The 17,329-nt window shown below is 43.3% G+C and overlaps 1 protein-coding gene across 7 annotated transcripts in view; it reads right to left on the minus strand.

Moving 5' to 3' along the window:
• Positions 1-12,627, minus strand: part of GRIA3 (glutamate ionotropic receptor AMPA type subunit 3) — a 223,403-nt gene extending 210,776 nt beyond the window's left edge. For all 7 annotated transcript variants that reach the window (XM_073361295.1, XM_073361293.1, XM_073361300.1 and 4 more), the window contains exons 1-2: positions 12,340-12,627; positions 10,810-10,968 (exon numbers count right to left, since the gene is read on the minus strand). In XM_073361295.1, coding sequence (XP_073217396.1) covers positions 10,810-10,968; positions 12,340-12,430 — 250 coding nt within the window. In that variant the 5' untranslated portion in view covers positions 12,431-12,627. The remainder of the gene's footprint in view (positions 1-10,809; positions 10,969-12,339) is intronic.
• Between the last annotated feature and the right edge of the window lie 4,702 nt (positions 12,628-17,329).

A 17,329-nucleotide genomic window follows, 5' to 3' on the forward strand; every position in this document is an offset into this window, starting at 1 on the left:
AGGCCTTAGCCTAAGGTGCTGTGATAGTGGGATGTGGGTGGAGCTCTTTTCTGGTGTGAGAATGGTTTTCACATGAAGCCTGTTAATAAATAATATATCCTATTTTGGTGGCTGTAAATGTCTACAGACGATTGTGTGGGCAGGTGTGCTTTTTAAATTTAAAAAAATACAGAAATACACATGCACACTAGTGAAAAGTACAGAGCTTTTTCCAAAACCTTGCAAGTTGTCTTATGTCTGCCATCCACTGTGAATCATTACCAACTACATGTCTCTATAGAATCAGGCTACATGAAGTTCAGGGCCCTGTTCTCCCATTGCAGGGTATGAATTACTCTGCTGAAGTAATGCTGCTGTCAAGGATAAGGTCACAGCCATCTAAGACACTCAAGTCAATACATATTAGGATTATCATTATCTGTATCTGTTAATAGTTAGGAGCTTAGCACAGGCATGCTCGAAGGGAAGGAACCAGAAGAAAACAGGGGTAGCTGGAATAGGGCTGCCATATCCACTTTCTCCCTGTGACATTATTTCATTGCTCATCAGGTTAGAGATCATACATTCATTTATATTTAGCTAAAACACCTACTACATTTTGCAAAGAGGTTCGCTTACTGCAAGAGAGCCCCCTCGTGGCTGGTGCCCCCTTCTGTTGGTTACTCATGCTTTGACCCCTCTCGCTCTCTTCATGATTTGGGATACTCCCTCATCATGACTTGGCCCTCTGGCCAGATCACTATATAGTCCTTCCCTTCTGGGGTAACAAAGTTCCACAAATAACAGTCCAATGCCCTTGGAACCCCAACTCTGGACCCCATGGTCTTCAACCCCAGTTCCGGGCCCCATGGTCCAAGCACCCCCTTGGCTTAAGGCTTTGAATGTCTTTATCCCCTTACATCAGGGGCTTTATGTCAGGTTCCTAGAGGCTGATGGGGAACCCAAGCCCATCCTCTACTCTGGGTGCCAGCCTAGGGACCCTGTAGCTGGCAGCCAAGGTCTGCTCCCTCAGACTCATTGCAGACTCCCTGGGCGGCTTCCTACTTGTTCTATTGCCCAGAGAGTGACGGCAGACTCTCTCCCTGCAGCCCCTTTTAGCTGCAAATTTCCTGGCTTTATAATTACCACCCAGCCTTTCCCCAGCCCGGCTTCATTATCAATTAAGCCCCCCCACCCTACCCCACCCCCCTCATTAGTACTGCCAGGTATGTTAATTGGCCACTAAGGCTCACATTAACCCATTCAGGGCCTATCTGGAGTACACACACTCTTAGGCTTGCTACAAATAATACACAACATAAAGAAACATCTATAGAATGGACATAAAAAAGAAAGAATTATGTTGAGGGCCCAATCCTGTATCTTTTACCCAGGCACAACACCTTGTGCCATCAATGCTCTGCTTGCAGGATTGAGGCTAAAACACTTTAATGAAAAGAAAAACCCCACACCAAAGTATATTAAACTTATAAGGCAATTTAGAATCTCTCACCCTCAGCTCCATATCCGTTTCAGTTAGTCCAGATTCAGTGCAAAGCTGGACATCAGACTGGTAGTTCACAAACAGAGGAATGCAGCTGAATACCTTTTGTCTAACTATTGGAAGACAACAAATGCTTATGAACCTGAGCTCTGTGACCACTGTGCCTCATTAGAATTTGAACATAGAGACATCAATTGTCAATCCCACATGTTTATGAAAACTAATTTCACAAACTACCATGGTGTAGGCAGCCCAGGGAAAGTTCACCAGCTGGAAAAAATAAATAAATAACTTCCTAAAAAATGGAACACTATAATTTGTATCATGGTTACAAAGACAAACAAAGAGCCATGCCATGATCTGCCACTGTGGAATTCTTCACACTCTCTTGGTCAGTCATTTGACAAACCATTAGCCTCAGCATAAAAATACAAATTAAAAAGCACTAGCCCTGCAAGTTGCTGAGTGCCATCAACTCCCTTCTTGGCTTCACCACTGACATCAAGGGGAGTTATGTTGAAGCCTTTCAGGATTGGGATCTGGATTTTCATTTCAATTTTTCAGCATTGTTTGACCAATATTATTTTCATTGGGCTGATGCTTCACCATTGAGGTCACTAGGAATTGTGCCACTGACATTACTGACAGCAGCACTGACGAATACATTTGTGAACTTTCACTACATCTTGACTTTCCAGTTATTACTCCTCAGAAGAAGCTTGCGGTTCAACTTAGCAGCCTCCTGTTAGGGCAAAAGGTGCAACTGACCATGACCACTAGTGGCTCAGAACACCTCAATGTAGCTGCTATTGCTGGTAGCTGGCAGAGGCTCTGCACCCTATTTTGAGGGTCATTTCCCCCAGAGATCAACACTAGAATTACACAGCAACCCAAGGCTGCCTTCTCGCCTGGGGTTGTATTGCAAACTCTGTGCAACATCACAGGGTGTCCCAAAGCATCACTAGTGTTCAGACACGAGAGCCATCGTACTTTCCTCTGGCTGACATCTGCAAATAGAAGTCAGCCAAGGAAATGAAAGGAGGCAACAAGCCCCAAACATTTGCTGTACCAGGTGTCCTGCCAAAACCAGCAACGGTGGGATTCTGATGGGGGCAAGCCCATAGCACCATCAACAGAGAAGAACAGGGGAACCAGCAGCCAGCCATGTCTCCCATAGAGAAATTTCTCCTCCCACCACTCATGGAAGTATGACTATGTCTACACTATACCACTGGCAATGGACTGCAGTGTATGCATAGCTAGACACTATGCTGAGAAGCACACCATGCCCACACAGCAGTGTGTAGCTACAGGTATCAGGGAAAGGTTCTGGCAGAGGGGGTCAGTGGGAAATGACTTCAGCAGCTGTCCATCGCTGGAGGCTTTTAGTGTGCCGAAGGAAGTATCTAGCAGGGTGGAGGCAGCAGGGAAAGGCAGAGCCAGAGACTTTCCCTGTTGCTGGAGTCTGCTGAAGGCTAAACACAGCCTTGCAGATGGCAGGGCACAGCTTGGGCAAGTAGAATGCCGTGCATGGTAATGTACTCGAGTAAATACCCACACCTTTCAGGCAGCTTTATGCTATTGGCTAAGCCATGCCTCCCCATCAACACTGCTATTTTTACCTGTGCTAGGGGGACTATGCGTGTCTACACTAAATGCTCCCACGTCCTCTCACATCCTATGCAAGTGCTGTAGTAATGTGGACCAGACCTGGAATACAGAGCTGTAGCAAGTGGGAAGTGAGGAACTCATTAATTCCCCCTTTGCAAATTCCAGGTGTGGAAGTGGGTATTTTTCCTTTGTGGCTCTCTGCAGTGACAGGTGGTCTGCTGTACAGCTAGAACACGTGTTCTGGGACTGTCAGAAGGCTGTGGACTATTCTTCTGGAGAGGACACAACATTAATAAGCACAACATTTGTTTTATTTTGTCAAGCTTGACGATGGGTGGCGGGGGGGAGGGTTGGGATGCTGATTAAGATGTAAAATGTACTTTTACCCAGTGCTTTCAAAGTACTTTACAATCAAACATTGCTTCAGCCTTGTAATATCTATTTGACACAGGGAAATCTGATTCTTCCGGTCTTAGAGATGGCAAAAGTGAGGCTCTGAGTGCCTAACTGACTTACCCAAAGTCACACTGAGTCAGTGCAAGAGCCAAGCCTAGAACTCCTGACTCCTGAAGTCAAGTGCCTTACTGGTGCCACCGAGCCATACCATATCTTTACAGAAGTTCTGCTTTTTAAGCCACGCACTGGATGCTCATGTATGAAAAGTTATTGATAATGAAATTAAGAACTAAAACAATTTCTCAAGTTAAGATAGGAAATATCGGACTGAACACAATGAAAGAAGATCATATACACACGTTCAGACAGTGCTACATAGGAATGGACACACATTTCATGCATTAAGCGGGTTCAATTTTTTTAATGTAATTCTTTTTCCATGACAGAAAAAGGGGTTGAGAGGGTGGAGCTACAATGCAGCTCTACCTTTAAAAAAATTCTCATTTGGAATTCATGTGGGTAGGTTCTACAGCACCTAAGCAAATTCTGATTATAATACGAGATGCTCCAAAAGTAACCCCATGATGTACAAGTGAAAGTGATCAAACTGTGTGTATATAAATATAAATAAAGACACCTTTCAGCATATCTACATGTTCAAAGTAATTAACTACCAGTGATCAGAGAGGTCACTCCACTCTAGCAAGAGGCTGTTCACACGGGCTATTTTCCAACACAAAGTGAAATTCACCCTTTGCTCAAGTGTCTGTGCAAGGTCCTTTGCAACACAGTGCCCCTCTGTAAGAGAACTTGCACATGGGGGTCCCTGTACCTTCTGCATGCTGGGGATGGTGGGCTATGCACTGGCTCTGACTACGTTAGCAAGGAAGGAAATGTTAAGGGTTGAAGAAGAGGGTTATGAGGCTCCAACAGCTGGGAACCCAGAGTAAGGGGGAGAGAGTCCGTGGCTGCCGTTTCAGTAAACGGGCTTCAGAAGCAGCCATCAAGGGCTGCCCTGTCCCCAGACTGAGCTGAGGATGGATTCATTGACCTTCTCTTTCTCTCCCTCACCCCCCCACACACGTGCTTCCTTTCAACATTAAAAGCCAATTTCCCTGTTCACTCTAGCTTTCTGTGGGAAGGAAAGGGGAGTAGTTTCAGCCTTAATGACTAATTTATGAGAGATTAACCAAAAAAGGCACAGACTTTCTTTGAAAATGTTATCTCCAAGCGCATAACGATACATGTTCCACCCACAACTTTGTTGGTGTAGGACAGATTCCTAGAAACTATAGAAACTTCAGAACATGGACTACCAGTTTGTGATCCCTGTAACATACATTATTACAGTGCTTTCAGCCTTCTTAACAAGATGTTCTTTGAATGTCTATATTGTTAAATAACTAAATTCAAAGGTTGAAGGGAAAATTCATAGTTTAAGTTTTAGATTTCTATATCATAAGGCAAAGATGCAGTAACATTTTGAAGAAAAACAGGAATAATGTTAAGCACCCAGCATTTCTGCATGACATTTAGGGACAGCTGCAGCCCCCTGTACATATAAAACATGTACACATAGGGAAGAGAAAAAAATCCTCCTGGTGCATGAAAGTTGGAGACTGCTTTAGTACATTGTCATGTAAAGTTTCACTAAGACAGATAGTCTAAACTATAACATAAATATCTAAATATGAAGCCAAAATATCTTATGTTAAATGCACTAGAAATACTTTTCAAAGATATTGGTCTGTTTGACTCTCGACTGAACTAAGTAGAAAACAAAAACGTTGCAACTTCAAAATAAATCATTCGGCTATATTGATAACACAAGACTAGGACATGAAAAGAGTCTTAACTAAATTTGTATTCCATGAACGAGTGATGGCAAAGTGTGCATTTTAAACTCTTTCAGTGGGAAAAACATACAATTGCTGGATTGTGCTGATAAAGACTCATTAAAGTTACACGTAAAATTAGCACTTTCTCCCACTCTTGCTTTCTCATCTTCTTTCATGACAACCCAACACTTGGCATAGCCTCCACTTCCCAGTCACTAAGGGCCTAATCCAATGTCTGATGAACTCAGTGGAAAAAACCACTGATTTCAATTATCGGGGGTAGCCGTGTTAGTCTGTATCCACAAAAACAACAAGGAGTCTGGTGGCACCTTAAAGACTAACAGATTTATTTGGGCATAAGCTTTTGTGGGTAAAAAACCCACTTCTTCAGACTGTACTCCTTGTTGTTTTTACTGATTTCAATGTTTATTGGATCAAGTCCCAAGTGCTCTACCCTTTACGAATCTGTTTTAGCACACCCACTCACCAATGCTTATCTCCCAATCAGGGTGTGTCTCCATAGTCTCTTGGAGATGAACTGCTGTCCACTGTTTCAAAATTGTCATAGATTTGGCTTGACCCTACAGCTCACTGTTTCATGTGACTAGTCCCACTGGAGTAATGAAGACCATTCACGTGCGCCTTTGTTCGCAGTCCAATAAAAGGAAATGCATGTGCAGATTTCTACCCCTGCACAAATTCTGGTTGAAAATTAACTGATGTTAGGGGGACTGTGTGTGGTGTCTTAGATTGTACGTTTGCTTCTTTGCTTGCTTTGTAAAGCACTATGCATACTTATGGAGCTTTATCAATATGTATTCATTCATATTGGACTTTTCCCCCCTTCTGTACTAAATCAACTGAATAAAATCATAACATCTGAAAAGGGAGAAGGAACTTAGTCATTGAAGTTTTTCAATTTAATTTTAAAATCGAATCTTATTTTAAAATATCACAGTTCTTTGCTAGCAACAAAATCACCATAAGGTTAATCACAAACTCTCTTCCATTAAATGGTTACAACTTCTAGTGCAAACACAACTTTTTGCTATAGTCCCATATGCCCAAAGACACAGAAATTTTAACATCAGCTCTTTTAATTTTTAACAATTGAATGAACATGGGATTTTTTGTTTTAAACAGAGTACTAAATAAAATGATTCCTAATTATGGAATATCCATAGTATTAAAGCTATTTGCTAATTTGTTAGGAACAGAATAATTTTGAAAGCACATTTTAAAGTGTTGTATTAAGAATTTAACACGGACATAACCCTCATTCCATTCCCCACGCAGGCTAGTAAGAGATTTAATCTGCAGTCTTTACTCAGGCTAAGCCCACCCGCATCAGGCCCAAAGTTCGCAAGAATTTTACAGACACATTTAAGTCTTTGGCAGCAGGGATCTGACCACTTTGAGCATCAGTGTCCTTTGCCAGCTGGTCAAAGAGAGCACAGATGCGAGGAAAGCAAATTGTCTGCCCACTGGCAAAAAAATACTGAGCAGCAGCAAACAAGAAAGTGTGTGTGTGTGTGTGTGTGTGTGTGTGTGTGTTGGAATAAATAAAATTAAATAGGAAATGTTTCTTGTTACATTCTTTGCAGTATCTATTTCTACAACGTTATTGCAGCAACAAAAAGCAACTGTTCCTTCTCTAAAATCCTGTCAGACTGAATTTTAAAGATTAATTACCAAGAACATAAGTACAACGAATAACAATATTCAAATAAAGCTACAAATGTTACTCCTTAAGAAAGAACCCAAACAAATAGTTCAATGGATCTTGGCAAATTAGGATAATTAGGTAATTATCCTCTCTCCCTTTGGTTAGTTAAAGAAGAAATGCCTGTGGAAAGGACACTAAACATCAGAATTTGTTATAATATAAAAGGAACCTTGTGGGTTAGCAGATATGAGAAATGAGTTAAAAAAACCGATGGGACAGGAATTTGCAGCTCATGGGTTGGATTGAGCTGGGAGAGGGAGTCTGTGTGTAGATTACTTAAATTCTGCAATCAAAGTCTTTTTCTCCTCTTACATATCCCACCATCACTATTACATGATCAACAGATTTTTATTAAAGGTAATGCTTTCCCTTGCAAAATTCCACCGTGAATAACCTTAAGGTTGGATTTACTTTTCTAAATACTTCTTGCAAACGGTATGTAATCCAGGAGCACATTTGTTGGCTGTCAAGGTGTACAACAGCAATTTTTGCAATGACAGTGCAGAGAGGGAATATGAGATCTGTGTGCTAATGAGCGGACACTGCAGAGGCTAGAGCAATGTATTGTAGTGCACTACAAGTGCAGAGCGGACAGACATAGGCGGGTTATTTCTAGGGAATGTGATCTACAGAACCTTAAGCATAATTCGACATTAATGCTAATGTCCATACTCCATCAGAGATTATAATATAAACCTGAAACGTGCTTCAGTGATGAAGTTATTATACATTTAAGCTGTTACATTCAAATTATTTTGACAAAGACTACTCACTCCCTTTGTGAGAAATTTTGAAGAAAAGATCTAATGTCTGTGTTTTACCTCCTTTTTATTTATATACAGCTCCAGTTACTTTTTCCCCCTGGTGTTTTCTCGGCAGATGGATGGGTGCATATTTTAAAATATGTAATAAATCAGCAAAACTTCACCAATAAACTTTAATTCAGCTTTTTCAGGGAAAAATTGAATTCTTAGTTGAGTGCTTTTTTTCTCTCTCTCTCTCTCTCTCTGCAGATATCATAACTCTAAATAAACAGATGGATGGAAAGCTACTGTAGATATATCTGCTCAGTACTGAGAATGGAAGCAGGGTGTACAGAGACTATATAAGAAAACCAGATTATGCAGTATTTTAATTGAAGAGGGGCATTAGAGGGAGTTTGGGGCAGGGGTTTTCTTGCCCCTGAAGGAATTTTTCCCCCTCTTGGGATATTGCCAAATCACCCCTAGCAGAGGTGGCTTTTTATCTCAGTCTTGCGAAGATATTTAGAAGAGCCTTTTCTTTCTTCCTCTAGAATGCACCAGACTGCACCAAGTGGGATGTACAGTCTTATCAAAACATTTTTCGGAGTAGGATGCCCTCTTGTTTCACTCTCTCACTCACACGCCCCTACCTGCAAATACTTCCAATTCAAAACAGCAGGGTAATGGCATTTGATGGTTTATGGATATTGACTAAAACCCACATTATGCTTGGACTACATATGGGACAGTCACTGATTTCCTGCCCCCCAATTCCTTTCCATCAGCCCCTCACAGAGTCAGTCACAGTGATTCTTACTGGCGATGGGAATCAGTGGAGTCACTGCAGGTTTCTCGAATGTGGATCCCTGCCAATTGCAGATATCGATAAAAAGTGTGTGTAACAGCACTTGAGACAATTTATTCTTATTTTCAAGAGGAGTAAAAATGTTGAGAGACGAACTTTCCTTCACTAATACACTGCCCCCTGAAATTACCCACTACTGCATTAGGAAACGACAAGCTGATTGAGGATACTTAGGCCAAACAGTTTTACATGTGAGCCATGCAGTGTGAAGAGCCATTAGTTCATCCTAGTACATTGGTATGTATGAGCATTCCGACTTTCAAAGATAATTGCTTGCAGATCTGAGAAGAAGGACAGCCCTTCTAGTTATTTATTTGTAACTGCAAGGACCCTACGTGTTCAGAAGGTAGGATTGTAAATATTCTTCTATCAGCATATGAGGTCAGTGGCATAGATAGACCCAAGGTCACCTTTTCATTTCCTTTCTTCTATTTATTTACCCTCATATGTTATTGTTCAATACACTGTAGAAGTTGATATTCCCTGGACTAAGGTGCTTCCAGGGATTTATCTTTTCCCAAATTTCACCACACGATATGTTCCCTGGAATATGCAGCACCATTTTCAGTTTGCTACAGAAAACCAACTCATAAAATTGCTAAATTACCATAATTTTCACATGCTAAACAACCCTCAAACATGGTTAGCTCTCAGAAAATTAGCAATGCGCTGACTAAATAATAAACTGACCATTGACAAAGGGAGCATGGCCCACTTATCTTAAGAGGAACCTATAGAAGTTTAAAAAACCCAATTTAATTATTAATCAGCATCGCTGTTTAATGTATTTAGTTTAAATCCATATAATTGATATTTAGGAAACTATATTTGAGATACAGCCTCTTGAAGGGATTACACTGATTAAGGATTAACAGCCAGATGTTTGTTGTAAGAGCTGTTGAGGCAGGATAGGATTAGTAAAATAAGATGCAAAGAACAGACATACTTTTTTGTGTCTTTTTTAACACATTACCAAATATTATAATTGGGTATCTTAGATTTTTAAGTCCTAATCCCAACCCCTTAAAAAAGGCTAACCCTGTACTATTAGGAAGGAGGCACATGGGGTATGTATTAGAATAGCAATCCACATTTTTCACAGCAATATCTTTACAGAATACTTTCGAACTGTCAAATTTCTGGCCAAATATTTCAAATCCAGAGGAAGTTAAATTATCTGGTCATCCAGTCTAACAAAATATGTACTTAAATTATAGTGATCTAGAGAGGAACTGTACAAAAATGATTATATCACAAAACAAAACATTAAACACTCTCTAAATTAGCAGTTCAAGATACGAGGTTTTAAACCTACCAATAACAATGTAGTACTGCATATTAGTACAATGCTTTCTTTTCAGAAAACTTTCCAAGTGTTAGGATCTGTATAACAACTTCATTCAGATATAACCACTGTTATGGGTAATTTAATAAGTCTTGATAAATGCAGAACACACACCAAACTTTCAGGCAGGGATGTTGTTTCTAAACATACAGACACTCCTCTCCAGCCTCTAGTTTGCATTGATTGCTACTGGAGAATCAAATTATATGGAATTACTGCATGTGCAGAGCTATTTTTTGAAATGCCAAGTTTTCTCTTCCCTTTCCCACTCCCCTCAGCTCTAACAGCATTCATCAGTTTGCAGTCTCGTTGGTTTTGATCAGGACTTTCTCGGTCAGGAAAAAAAAAAGGAGGATATTTTAGGGTAGGAGGAGGCCAGTAAGCCCATCTAGCTCTGTTTCCTCAAGGTCACTTGAAAATGGCTTTTTTTCATTTTTTATTCCTACATGGTGTTGCTTGTCAAATTATGCAATTATGCTTAACAATAAAGTAATATGTATCATCAGCAGGGGTTCACTAAACTAAGACTATAAATCTTGTCTTTATAAATAAGTCTAGCTGAAAACCATTAAAAAAATTTACATTTTTAAGGGGTGAAGAGAAGTGGTGATAAAACTTTCCCTAAGATATTATCCAACCATGCAATGCTGCAAACCCATTAAGCCTTTTGTCAGTACCACATTTGTTGCACTAGAGTACATGAAATATTAATTAGAGCTCCACTATGTTAGGGAGAATTTTTAAAAAAAATGCAGACAGGGACACCAGCATGCTAAATTACAGAAAAACAGCAGATACTTACAAGCATTAGTCACCGAAAAACTGTTGGAGGAGTCCAAATGGTCTACATGATAGTTCAAATGGAAGGGCTTTTCTGTGATATTTTGGTTTGTGTTGTATAACTGCACAGCAAATCGAAATGCACTGTGTTCCTGAACAGTATTTCTCATGAAAAGTCCACCTATGGTGAAAAAACAACAACAAAAGGACAAAGATCTGAAAAGGATTCCTTAGAAATAGCAGGCGTAAGAAGCTACATTTACAGGCCATATGTAGCAGCAGTGAACACATGAAGCTAGAGAGGTGCATATAGTGCATATAGACAGGTTTCAGAGTAACAGCCGTGTTAGTCTGTATTCGCAAAAAGAAAAGGAGGACTTGTGGCACCTTAGAGACTAACCAATTTATTAGAGCATAAGCTTTCGTGAGCTACAGCTCACTTCTTCAGATGCATATCGTGGAAACTGCAGCAGGCTATAAAGCCTGCTGCAGTTTCCACGATATGCATCTGAAGAAGTGAGCTGTAGCTCACGAAAGCTTATGCTCTAATAAATTGGTTAGTCTCTAAGGTGCCACAAGTCCTCCTTTTCTTCATAGTGCATATATTAAATCTGTACTCCAAAATTGTCAGCCTTGGGTGCCTAAAACTAGGCTCCTAAAGCCATATACAGGCATGTAAATAAAGAAGTGTCCTGCTTTTCAGAGGTGCTGAGCACCCCAAACTCCCACTGAAATCAAGGGGAGCTGCAGGTGTTCAGCAGCACCTTTGAAAATCAGGCCACTTTTGTTTAGGTCCCCAAATGTGGATTTGAGAGACTAAATGTGGGCATGCCCCCTCCCTGCTTTTCCCATGTACAGTGTGCTGCTGTGGGGCACGATTTCCTACGAACATAGGTCAAATCTCCCTTTGGGAACAGAGGTGAACAAATACGAAGAGTAATTCAGCATGGCTTGGAGTCTCTTAACCCCCAAGGCCCATAGGCAGGGAACTTTTTTCCTACAGCTAAATAATAACGAAAACTACGCTCATAAAGCTCCCCTCTTTGTGCCATTAGTAGGCAGGCGAGTGATTATTTTCGTGATTCTGTTGCACTGCCCTGCTCTCCCACGCCCGGTGCCAGCCTAGGGCGCACACAGCCCCCTGCCTCTGCCGCTGGACAGGGCAAGGAAGTCCTTCCACGCCGCTGTTTCGTTCTGTTCAAAACAAGGCAAGTTGATCCTGGGAGGTTTTTACAATTTCAGAAGAAACCACGCTGGTGACTTCCAGGAATGCGCCCGATGGAAAGGAAAATACAATCTCCCACCTCCCTCCCCAGAGAAAGTCCCTCTCTTCCTAAGACCACCAGGGATCTAGGAGAGCAATGCACCCGCCCCCTCCCCGTTTCATGCAAACAGCTGCCTTGTTTTAACCAGACCCCTGTCTCTTCCCCTATGGGGGGGGGGGGTGGTCTATGTTTAATGCCTCGAGGTGAGAGAGTTGCAGCTGAAAATGCAAAGGAGATGAAATAACTCGGCTCGGCTCAAGTTCCATTCCCGAAAAGATGGTGCTTACCTATGCTGATGGTGTTTGGAAATCCTCCCAAAGACTCCCCCAAAAGACCCGCCACCAAAAGCAGGAGAGTCTGAGGCACGGCTTGCCCCATTTTTCTTCAGCCCCTTCAATTCAGTTCCTAAAACGAAACTGACAGAACAGGCATGGGGCGCAACGGGAGAGGCGATGAATAAGAACAACGCTGGCGAGCAGGCGGCGGATGCTGCAAGCCCTCTCTTCTTCCTCTCCACCCCAGCCGGGAAGGGCTCCTGGACTGCGAGGCTGGGCTTGCGCCCCTGTCTCTCGCCCCCCGCGCAGACGCCCCCAAAAGCAGGGACTTCCTCCCCCCCCACCCCCCAAAGATGGTGGGTAGAGAAGAGGAAACGATCGCCCCCTTCCCCGTCGGAGAGGCTCCTCCAATTGGGCCGGGATGGGGGTTATTGATCAAACTTGATCTGACGTTGAATGCAAGCCGCACATCCTTCAAGTCCTCCCCGCAAACTGCAGCCCCCCCCCCCCCCCGCCGGCGCTCGGCCGCCTCAGCAGCAGCCCAGCGATGCAATCAATAGGCACACACCAGCCTCACGTGGAGCCGCCTTTAAAGCTGCATTGCCCGTGTGTGTGTGTGTGTGTCTGGGAGACGAGGGGGAGGGGAGAAGGGGGGGGCAGGAAAGAGAGGGAGGGAGGGAGGGAGGGAGGGAGGAAGAGAGGGGAAAGGGAAGGAAGGAAGGAAGGATGAAGGGAGGACGGGGGACTGGAAAAGGGGAGAGCAGGGAGAGGCTGCTCGACCTAGTCAGGGAGCAGCTGCAGCTGGTGCTGGTGCGGAACGCTCCCTGTGGAGCGCTGCCTGCCCCGGGGACCGAACAGTGGGTGCGGGGAATAGGAGGGGCAGGGCTGGGGAGGGGAAGGCAGCAGGGATGCGGGGGGGGGGGGAGGTTAAAGAAGACCCACTGGGATTGAAGGGGGAGGAGAAAAAGGAGACCCTTCAGGGGGAAGAGCGGATGGGGTGGGGGGAAGGGACTAGGCGGGGGGAGGGATCCACCAGATACGGTGGGGAGGGACAGTCCCTAGGATTTGGGGGAAGGGGAGGGGGAGAGAAGCAGGGAGCCACCAGGGACCATTCCTCTGCCCATCCCCATGGGCAAGGGTCTGAGTGGGGCACCCACCTGGGTTTAAAGGGTGCTGAGTGGGGCCCCACCAGGAAGGGGGGATAAAAGGAGAGGGTTGCCAAAGGGGAAGCTCCAGCTAGTGGTGAGGAAAAGGGGAGAGCAGCAGAGACGAGGCAATGAGTGGAGGAACCACCACAGACCAAGACGGTGGGGGAAGGAGATGGAAAGGAGGAAGAGAAGGGGAGAAAATGGCTTCTGAGAAGGGAAGCCCTGAGAGATTGAGGGGGTGAGGAGAGGCAGCGGGGCCTGGACGGATGAGGAGGGAGAGCCCCCAGTGACAGGGATTGGGCAGAGGGGGTGTTAACACTGGTGAAGGAGCCCTCCAAGAAGCGGTGTTGGAGCCATTGGAAGGGGAAGCATTTGTGAAGAGGCGGGAGAGAGGGGGAACCACCAGGGACAGGAGGAAGATGGCAAAGAGAATCCAGCCCTGGAGAGAGGAAGGGATGAGGGGTCCCAGACTGGGTGCCTCTCCCTTTTTCCCGGGAAGGCTGCCTGTCTAGCACCTTGGCTCCTAGTTGGTCCGGCACATCTTTTTTTCCCCTCTTCCCTTCCCCCCCCCCCCCCTGGCTGATGCATTTCTGTAGATTCCCTTGTTCATTCGCCTCTGGTGCTCTGCAGAATAAAAAAGCTCCTTGTGAACGATTGGCTCATCTTGCTCATGAGGAATATTAGGCCCTTTCAAACTGGGTCTCTAGAGAATTGGATCCCAATGCAGTTTTCATTGCTCTTACATTTACTTTGCCAGGAAAAGAAAGATCTCGAGATAGCCCTGAGCATACAAAATGTAGGTTGGCCTACATGATGGCCACAGGGGAATAGAGAGATAGGGTACAGATAGCAAAGTCATCCCATATGCCCTGATGAGTACAGGTTATCACTGTAGGCTTAGACATGCACGTGGGGCTATGACATTGCTATTGGAAAGCACAATTCTCGGAGGTGCAAATACTGCATTCCGCTCATGTTTATTAATGTCTCAGTATAAAGACAGCTCTTTTCTTTTCATGATGCTTTGAGGAAATGTTGGAAATGGAGATGGAAGAGAGCTACTAGTTACCTAGTCCATCCCTTAAGCCAGGGCAAGATTGTTCCCTATTTGATGCCTCCCCTTCTCTGATTCCAGCAGGACATCCTTCCTCGATCAACCTCTGTCTTTGTTTAGCTCAGAGTCTACTTCCTTTGGTCTATGTTCTCTGTTACAGGTTAGTATAGTTTGTCCTGTGTATTGTAATTAGCTGCGGCCTTATAGGGTATGTCTACATTGCAATTAAAACCCCCGCTGGTCTGTGCCAGCTGACTCAGGCCCACAGGGTTTGGGCTAAGGGGCTGTCTAATTTCAGAGTACACGTTTGGGCTCGGGCTGGAGCCTATACACTAGGACCCTGCAACAAGGGAGTATGTACCTCTTCCAGTGCGCGAAATACCCCCAATAGCAACTATGTGGGTGAAACCAGACAATCACTATGCTCTCAAATGAGCTCACAGGAAAATGATAAAAGACAAAAACACCCTATCACCTGTGGGCAAACACTTTTCACAAAGTGATCACTCTCTAGCTGAACTATCAGTCCTCATCCTCGAAGGAAACCTGCACAACACTTCTGAAATATGAGTCCGAAGGCTTAACTATTTAACTTTGCTAGACACTAAAAATCACGGTCTTAATAATGACACTGGATTTATGGCTTATGACAACAATCTGTAACTCACTAAACCCCCTTTTTGTCCAATGGGTGTTAATGGGCCAGTTCACCTGGAATGGTCCCTTACAATATATGCTAACTACTTATGCTAAACTATCTCTTCAGCCTTCTATTTAGCTGTAACACTGAGTACCTTTCCCAGACCTGAAGAAGAGTTCTCTGTAGGTAGAAAGCTTGTCTCTCTCACCAACAGAAGTTGGTCTCATAAAAGATATTACCTCGCCTACCTTGTCTCTCTAATAGCCTGGGACCTACATGGATATAACACTGTATATTTTATAATCCAGTATTTCTCAACATTTTTCTGGTTGGAGCTCTCCTTCCTCTCTCCACTATATCAGACTCTGCCCCCATTTCCACTCTTGCCATGACACATTTGCCTTGGTCTCTTTCCCCACATCACCTCAGTTCTATCCCTCTTGGCTCTCCCTTCCTACAGCCCCACTTCCCTTTGTCTTGCCTCTGTTGCCACATTTTCTCTCTCTTCTGCCGGAGACTGAGTGCTGCCTGCCTTACACACAGCCGGCAACACACAGGAAGAAATGCTGTTTAGTGCCATAGAGATTAGGGCAGAGGAACAGAAAAAGCAGTCAGGGATGGAGGAGAGGTGGGAGAGCCCCACTGGTGTCCATTAGAGGCCAGAAGGATGGGTGCTCCATCATCAAAGGAATCTGGCACTCTGCTCATCCCCAAACTGGGGAATCTAGTTATAATCTTTCTAAAAATATCTTCTCTGTCCAAAGGTGTTAATGTATTTTTTTTCATTATCAGTCTTCCTGTAGCCCCTATCACCCAGTACTGCTGGCATTGTTATCAATCACTGTGCCTTTCTTTTGGAAGACAGGGACACGATATTTCTCATGGTGAAATGCGTAATAGCCTCCCTCTCGTTCCTGACCAGGATTTTGGACAACCCAAGAGACTGCCTCCCAGATAATCCTTCAAGTTTTACAGTAAACCCAGTCTGTCCTGGGACAGGTCTTTGGGAGTTCAGTTAGTTTTGTGTGAATATTTATATAATGCAAATAGTTTATGTACTTCACTATGGAGTTTTAAGGAGTTCTAGGTCATACCATATTCTACCCAAACCTTACCTAACTAAATACAACTAGATTCTGCAGTGTGGTCAGAGCTGCAATTTTTAGCAATTTGGGACACTGCGGAATTTTGAGCACTGTCTGCCTGACGTGGAGAAGTTAATGATTTATAATTAGATAAAATGTTCCAATTGTAACATCAAGTAATGGATTAGAAAAGGGCTGTGAAATTTGGGACACAACACACACATGGTGCTTTCTGACTGTCAGTGAGCTGTACTCATGACAATAATACAAAGTAATGACAAAATTCACAAAAGTGCAGAGGAGCTTGGGTGGTATCTGCTGGCATGAAACTCACCCTAAATGCACCAGGCTGACTTGATCCTTTTTGTAATTTCCATTTCTTAATTGCAAGGGAGAACTCCAGGCAGTGTAGTTCTAGCAGTTATTATGCTTCTCTTAACACAGTCCAATGCAGGCTATAGTTGCCAAGAAATGTACTGTCTATTGTGTCTTGCTGCTTAATTTTTTATTTTTTTTTTTACTACAAGAAGAACCTTTCAGCTAATCAGAATACAAAATTCTTCTAGCGATATTTCCTCATAAAATAGAGGAGACACAATTAACTGAACTTTATGTAAATGCCAGCATTTTGATTAGCTAACCTGATTAATTTTACAGTAGACAGCTTACAGATACAGCGATAGTGGAGATAGACGGAAGCAAAATGAAAGGGAATTAAGGAAGGATTTGGAACAACAGATAAAGGGAGTCAATGGGAAAGAATAGTGACAAAAGAGGAAGAGGGAGTGTGAGCACATTACAGGATTACTTACTTTGGGGAAGGTCAAAAGGACATAGTAAAAGTATGCTAAAATTATGAATGGGGATAGAGCAAACTAGTCAAGCCCCCATATTTATCCTTTCCTATAATGCAACCAGGGGGCATACAATGAAATTAAAAGACAACGCAAATGACAGACTAGAAGAAATATGTTTGTGCCGTGTATGAAGAATATTATTGATGAACATAGCTCCATAGGTTTGCAAAAGAGAGTAAAACTTTTATATGAATAAGAATAGCAAATGCAACTACACT

This window comes from Lepidochelys kempii, chromosome 9, assembly GCF_965140265.1.
Source record: "Lepidochelys kempii isolate rLepKem1 chromosome 9, rLepKem1.hap2, whole genome shotgun sequence".
In the NCBI taxonomy this organism is placed as follows: domain Eukaryota; kingdom Metazoa; phylum Chordata; order Testudines; family Cheloniidae; genus Lepidochelys; species Lepidochelys kempii.